This window comes from Pseudochaenichthys georgianus, chromosome 17 (assembly GCF_902827115.2).
Source record: "Pseudochaenichthys georgianus chromosome 17, fPseGeo1.2, whole genome shotgun sequence".
Classification (NCBI taxonomy): Eukaryota; Metazoa; Chordata; class Actinopteri; order Perciformes; family Channichthyidae; genus Pseudochaenichthys; species Pseudochaenichthys georgianus.
Genome location: NC_047519.1, coordinates 36,401,867 through 36,409,867, shown reverse-complemented (window position 1 = coordinate 36,409,867; position 8,001 = coordinate 36,401,867). Strand labels below are relative to the sequence as shown.

The following is an 8,001-nucleotide window of genomic DNA, read 5'->3' as shown; positions in this document are numbered from 1 at the left end:
ATGTTATTTATATAGCACATTTATAAACGACTTTGGGTCTAGCCAATGTGCTGTACATACAGTGGCGGTTCTAGAACATTTTACATGGGGGGGCAAAGGGGAGGCAAGAGGTCATGCCAGGGTGGCATGGGAGGGCGGACAGTACGTGGTATTTTATACTGTATATAACCTATTTATTGTTAATTCATGCCCTAACACAAGTGTTCCTAATGCACAAGAGAAACAAGGTGTTCAGACAAACAATCGGGTGCCCTTTGAGTCCCCCAAGCTTACCTCAACCATTTTAAATAAAAGGAAACTACAAAATGTATTTTAAAGCAATGAATTAATGGAACAGGTTGTTTTGCATTACAATGTAAAACTAAATATATATTTTGTTTTAAAAAAAAATGGTTGTCTTAGACAGACATATTTGCATGTCCTCACTAAGCATTATTACATATTAATTTAATATTAAACAAATCAAAATGGCCAATTATCCCAAAATGTTGCTGCTAATATAATCCTATGCTTGTCAACTTTAACTGATCAAAAAGAAATTCTGAAAAAATACTTGAATTATCTATGAAATTGCAATATTGTCCCTCAGTTTGTTTCAACCCCGTCACACCACACCATAAAATAAAATAATGGATCAGTCCGTGTGTGATCTGCAGGGAGGGTCAGTCCATGTGTGATCTACAGGGAGGGTCAGTCCATGTGTGATCTGCAGGGAGGGTCAGTCCATGTGTGATCTGCAGGGAGGGTCAGTCCATGTGTGATCTGCAGGGAGGGTCAGTCCATGTGTGATCTGCAGGGAGGGAATTTCATCACACAAGTGTCAGTTTCTTCTCTTACCTATATTTCAGTTTTTGTATTTTCAGATTAAGATTGACAAGCTCAACATTTCAACTCTGTTGTATGAATTAATAATAGTAGATAATTAATAGTTTTGCAAAATATTACAATGTTGTAATGTCCTTGACTTCCATGGTGCCATATCTTAGCTAAACAAGGTCTCATGCCTACTTTTTGTCAAAAACTTCAACCCTGTTAAATTTTTTCAAGGAAATTCCTCGTAGGCCTAATTATTTATATGTTGAGCCTGAGGTGGGAACATGTAGTCCACTACCTGATGTTATGACCAAACATTTTGGTTTCATTTTTCAAAGATATAAAGACCCAAAAGGCACCCGATTCAGAGAATACTCAGAATTCTGCATACTGTAAGTACTTAAATATAATTAAGTACACAAATAACATCAGCCATCTCTCAGAGCTGCTAGATTGAGCTGCTGTGACGGAACATGTAGGAGAACAAGAACCAACCTGAGCTCACCAGAATGCGTGACTCCACCACGACTCCTTTACACCATAATGCGTGGTGGAGTCACGAACTTTGTTACATTTACGTGTCGGCACCACGCAAACAACCCCAATGTAAAGTGAATGAGGCTCCTTTGTCGTGGTGCACACACAGATTCTACAACGTCCCGCAGTGAGCTTTTATTCTATAAAACGTGTTTAAAATCTACTTTATAGCTTGTAGTAACTCACTACACTCGCTTCTTTTATTTTATTTGTATTCATAATTATTTTTATTTTTCGTCAGAATGTAAAAATTACATTAGTTACGATTCGAATTTGTGTTCTCAAAAAACAGTGCATTGTGTGTAATGCAACTGTGATTTTTATTAAATTACTTAGTTTTTAAGGAAGGCCAGAGCTTCAGCTGTGTCAAATAGATTGTTCCCTTTAGTTAACGTTATTTAAAAGATAAAGATCATGTCCCCTGTATTGTATTACGTATTGTATTGTATTATTATTATGTATTATCGTTTTTTAAAGGAGAAATATTTAAATAGTAACTTATTATAGACTTGAACCTCAGGGCAAACAACGGTATAGTTTTCTTTCTAAATGATTAGTTAAATTTTCGCCATTGCATTAGGTAGCAGTTTGGCTTAACCAAAAAACAGCTCAAGAATAAGTATGGATATCAGAACGTGGGTTTATAATAAAAAACAAAACACCAGAGACCCCAGCAGATTCGATCCGAAGTAGCCCCAGCTGATGATAATGAATGATGGCCATGGGTTGGTTGGCCGACTGATGCCAGAGTATAGAAGAACATCTAAGTTCTTTGCTAACGCTGTCTCAAATTGCATATTACTTTTTGTAGTTGTAGTAGTTACCTACTTCAGCTGCACTTGCAAAGTATGTTGCATGCATTTTTGCCATACTGCATTTGACATGGTTTTGGGATACGCCTAATCTTTTTCTGGCTTATTGTTTAGCTATATATAATAATATAGTAAATATCTTGAGACGCCGGCTGCCTCCCCTGCCACTTACCTCACCGCACGTCACCGCTACTGACACTTTGACAAACTGATTAAAGGGACTGACGAAATGTGCTCCTCGTTCAGAATAATATTTTTGGGGAACTCACTAAAATATGTAATATATTCACAAAGAGAGGCACCTGGACCCATCATAACCTACGTTACTTAATCTACACATCCCTATAATACATTAGACATTTTCCAGGAAGCGCAAAACCTGTTAACCAACTATTCATCTCTTGAGAAAATTAGGACGGATCCCAACAATCCTAGCCATCATATTCAAGACAAGGCAAGGCAAGGCAAGGCAAGGCAAGGCAAGGCAAGGCAAGGCAAGTTTATTTATATAGCACTTTTCGACGCAGGGTAATTCAAAGTGCTTACAAGCAACAACATGATGAAGAATGTTTACTCTGCATTGCCCCACACTTGCTACTCCAATAAACAAAGCCTTTCTTTTCCACTAACCAATGGCAAGAAGCGTCAAAATCATGGGTGTGTTCTGATAAAAGTATAAATGTTTGAGCATCATCTGGGATCATCACCATTCCCACATTTCCCAGCTCTTCAAACAAGGTGAGGATCAATCATAGTAGTTATAATACAAATTATTATCATTATGATTTGCATTATTGTATTATGTACAAACTAGCAAATAAATGTGTATTACCGTTCCTTCCCACTCTGATTTGTATGGTGTGTCTCAGTTGACTGATCAAAACCAGCTTTTCAATTAAAGTGTTTCTCCAATATCTGATGTAACATTGAAATTGCGTGCGTACTTAAGACAGCCAGCATAATCAGTCTAAAACCACTGGATACAAAGTTAGAAGGACATCACAGTGTAGGAGATGCATACCATTTATACAGCAAGGCAAGTTTGGGAAAGCGCGGGTCAGGTGAGCAACTACTTTCCAAGTATTTTAGTAGGTTATAAAAAGCACAACTCAAATTGTGCGAGTTACCGTCAACTGTAGGATAAAAACAACAAAGCCTGTGAAATGTATTAACCAATGACAAGAACCCTCAGTATTATGGGTGGAGCCTGCCTGAAGCATAAATATTAGAGCATCGTCTTTGATTATAAACATTCATATACAGACTTGTTGAAACTACTTGCTTGTAATTCACATATTTCATTAAACCGTATCCTAAACGTATTAGTTGATGCTGCTGCTAAAATAATCGCTTTCAGATTATCTTCACCAACACTCAAATATCAAATAAGGTGAGCCATAATTCAATATTTGTTTGTAATAGAATACCCTGTGCTGACTACTCAAAATCCTTAACATAAATACAAAGCACGTTATGTTATTGTTTAGATCACTGCTAGCCAGTTCAAAGGGTCACCCCTTAAATAATTGCCAGCCTAGGAATTATGCATCATGTGTTAAGATCCCCTTGGTTGGGTTTATTCTGCCACTTAATGCTACGATTTCTTCGGCCGACATACTTTTACAGCAATGCCGACTTAGCCACAAATGGAATAGAATTAGAATAAATAGAATTAAAGGATTGTGCTTTTCTTCAGAACAAACTGAAGAAACGGTGTTCAAATGCGTCCATTGGGCAATGTATGGCTAGTCCCCTACTGGCCAGAATTATAGCAATGCCGGTGCCACATTTTGCAGTTTCTACAGTACATTGAGATACCCAAATTACATTCTTCAAGGGACAGTTAGCTCCCCCTTTTCCACCAACAAGAACCTAGAGCCAGTTCAGTGCTAGAGCTAGAGCCTGTTTATCTTGGTTCAAGTAGCGACCCTTCTATGACTTAATGAAGTGGCTCTAGCCCCGTTTTAACTGAACCTGCTTTTTTTAACTTCTAGTGCCTCTTACCCATTTTGTACTTATTCAAAGATGTGCTTGCATGCTCTTCTTCCAAAGCAGCACCCCCCTTGCATTTTTCCATTTTTGGCAGTGAAATAGTGGAATAGTTGACATGTTGCCCAATTGCAGTGCTTACCAATTGCAATGCCGGCCGTCCAATCAAAGTTTAAAATACTAATATTAAAACATTACCTTTGGAATAAATTGTATATTTAATATTTTTCAATAAAGTTATTTAAAAAATGCTGCTCTTTTTTAAATTGTGTGTGACTCATCTTCCTAGCTAATGTAAGGAAGAAGGTGGGGGGACTAGCTTTATGTCGAACAGAGAGAAGCATGTGGTAGATCATGAGTAGTTGTCAAATACAGCTACTCCACAAATTTGTTTCTATCATTGCTCATTCAAATAACTAACTACAATATGTGTTTCGCATTGTAACATGACTCTGAAGCGGTGCTTGGTCTTAAACCAGCAAAGAATTGGGGCCACCATGGAACCCGTTTTCCCGGCCGAGAGCCGGTTCTTTGGCGGTGGAAAAGCAATGAACAGGTTTGAGATTAGGCTCCAAACTAACCCTGGAACTGCTTTGGTGGAAAAGGGGTATGAGCTGCTAAAACAATATATGTAGTTGTTTATGCTAAATTAAGTAAGTATATGGACAACAAGTTTGGGTAGTAGTATCAAGTGAACTTCCCGTCATTTTTGGACCATTTGCATTGTTTATTCACTGTGTACCGTAATGCCTATAGATCATTGCGCAAACCAAATTCAGAACCAAAAAGGCTTTTCCCGCAGGCTAGAAAAAGATGCAGTTTAAACTATTCTGAAAATGTTTTCAATCACGCATTAGCAAGACAATTTCTCAACTAATTTGACACTCTAAAAAGCTACGTTGTCCACTCCAGCCTACAGTTTTAGTTTAGGCCAGCCCAGTATACACCCTATATGGGGGGTTTCCAAAATAAGTAGCACTCCTTCCTCATGCATGGGATGTGAAGCCGTGAGCCATCCGGTATCACAGGCAGGAAGACTGGAAGGAGCAGAGCTTATAAGGCCAAGGCATATTGGAATGCTTAATTGCAATAAATTGATAAATATTCAATAAACAATTACTATCCTGACTCAGAAAAATAAAAAGATCAAAAATCGTCTTTAAAGTGTTTCTCCAATATCTGATGTAACAATGAAATTGCGTGCAATTCCATGCTGAAAATCAAATTTTCTTGACATTTTAAACACATTAGTTAAATATTTAAAGCAGTGGTATTTAACTGAACATTTCCATTTCAGATCTTATCTAAAACCTGCAAGATGGCTTATCCAACAACCGTGCATACAGTCGGTGGCAACGGTGGTAGCTCGTTTTCCTTGACTGGAGAGAGTACTGGAGCCACGCTAAAGCAGATTAATGTGTGGGTAGGAGAATCGACGGTGAAGGCTGTCCAAATCTTCCTCACAGATGGAAGGGATGGAGTTTTTGGGAAACGATCTGGTTCTAGTCAAGAGTATATATTTGAGCCTGGGGAGTGTTTCACCTCTCTGTCGCTGTGGGGGAATGGAGCAGGTACTCGTCTAGGGGCCTTACAATTCAAGACAAATCGTTCCGGAGAGTTCTTTGCCAAAATGACCAGCTGGGGATTGAAGACAGAATACCCCATAGATGTTGGCTCTGGAATCTGCTTCGGGGTTACTGGAATGTGTGGCGGTGACGTTGACAACATGGGCTTCATGTTCCTCAATGCTGTCAAGAAAACCGTTTTGATGGACGTCAACTACCCAACAATGAGCCAAGTTGTACCGCAGGTGACTGTAGAAGAAATCAAATCCATCGTCTACACCAACAACACCTCAGCCGACCAAGAAAACAAGATTGAATCCTCCAAGAAGATTACAAAGATGTCCTCTTGGACTGTGACCAACCGCATGGAGGCAACTTTGAGTATAGAAGTGAGTGCAGGAATTCCAGAGGTAATGGATGTTAAAACTGGATTCAGCATGACCGTGGGAACAGAGAGCTCTTACCATCTGGAAAACACTGACGAGAGAACGGAGACGGTAAGCTTTACCATACGTGTTCCTGCAGGAAAGAAGGTGAAAGCTGACATTACAATCGGTCGAGCCGCGATTAACCTGCCTTACACTGGCACTGTGAAAATAACCTGCAATAATGGCAGCGTGCTTCAGTATGACACCAGTGGTGAATACAAAGGTCTTACCTACACCGAAGTCCAACAAATTGTTACAGAAGTGTAGAACAACAACGAAAGCAATGTACATGTACATGCCTGATTGCCTTTGCTTTTTACTGTACCATGATTATTTTACTTCATTGTTAGGAACATCAAATACATTTGACTTTATCACTGCATTTGTACTTTAAGTTACTTATTACTTATTGGTTAGTTAATGACTTGTTGTTTTAAGAACTTGTCCTTAAATAAAATGTCTGTTGTACACGTTCTTAGCAGCAATGAGATTTGTTTTACAGATTTTAATATCATATTATTACAATTAATTTGGCTTGTAGCGGTAGACTTCATCTTATATGCGCTGTGGAGTCTATTTTTATATAACATTACAAGATTCTTATTATTACATTATTTGCTTATTGTGCTCATTGTATGTGCTGTGACTTAGGCATAAATGGACCCAATCACCCCCCCCCCCCCACGTTTTGATGGGGTGGACAGGAACGAAGGGAAAAGTCACATGAGAAAGTGTTTAGCTTGCAATATTGAAGGTAGCAAGGTTGAGTGCAGAGACTGAGGGAACACAAAGAGGTAGTCAGAACACCACATCGCACCGGCCTTCACTTTGTATGGGAGCCGCGCTCCCCGCAGAGCTAGGAAGCAACATTATGGTTTCCCGCTATATCTGAAGAAACGTTAGAGAAAACAAATGAGTATGATGGTGCCAGAGTAGGGAGGGACTTCCACAGGCCGGCCGAATGCTGATTGGAGGATCGTGTTGCCAAGAGACTCTATCTGAGTCTGTGCACCAACCAAAGAGAACCAAGTCTAAACCACGGTATCTCTTCAGCTAGTCTTGACCAATCATAAATGTACGGGCAACGCCCTGTGTCATAAAATGTATTGTCGCACGAGGTTCGAGGCTCTTGACGGACTTGGTGGTTACAGATTACAGCTTTGCTGCCTGTGATTCCCGGAGACGTGACGAGTCCTTGGCCAAGTGATATATATCTTTTGCTCTCTTTACAATAAATAGTTCAACTTAGAAGTTGTCTGTCTTTTCTGGAATTCTGAACCCAACAGCGCCGCAATTCTTTTTTCAAAATGCTACACAATAACATATTTACAAGAACTAGCTCTGCATTCAAGTAATTTACTAACAACATTCACCTACGTATGTGCATTTTCTGGAAATATGTCAGTCTATGCAAAATGTTTAGCTTCAACTATGCCACACTTATAAACAATGCTAAAAACTAAACACGTCTATAGAGGCTCCACATTAACTGGTTTTAGCAAGAGAACCTCAGGATAAAAAAGTTATAAGACACACAAGTAAAACACAGGTTCTCCGATTTCTTCAGTAAACCGTGACTTGTATTGAAAGTGACCGCTTTCCAGAGACCAGAGCTTAATTATAGAGTTTGGGAGTAGTGGAGCAGAATGGATGCCCCAGACCACTCTGTGACACGAGGAGAGTGGACATTTAAAACCGTGGTCTGGAGAATGACAGGGGTCATGTCAAAAACTGAATAACGTGCCATTGCAAGAGCAGGCGTAGACCCTAGGTTTATGAGGCAACAGAAACAGAAACAAAGGGTATCACATCATCTATTAAAACAAACTGCAATCTAAAGTATTATATTCTATTTGT

General features: G+C 39.2%; 1 protein-coding gene across 1 annotated transcript; it reads left to right on the top strand.

The window, feature by feature from the left end:
• Positions 1-2,883: 2,883 nt before the first annotated feature.
• Positions 2,884-6,811, top strand: LOC117461983 (aerolysin-like protein). The gene is made up of 2 exons (XM_034103984.2): positions 2,884-2,900; positions 5,449-6,811. Exon 2 carries the CDS (start codon positions 5,470-5,472, stop codon positions 6,409-6,411), a length of 942 nt encoding a protein of 313 aa, XP_033959875.1. The 5' UTR covers positions 2,884-2,900; positions 5,449-5,469; the 3' UTR covers positions 6,412-6,811.
• Positions 6,812-8,001: the final 1,190 nt, after the last annotated feature.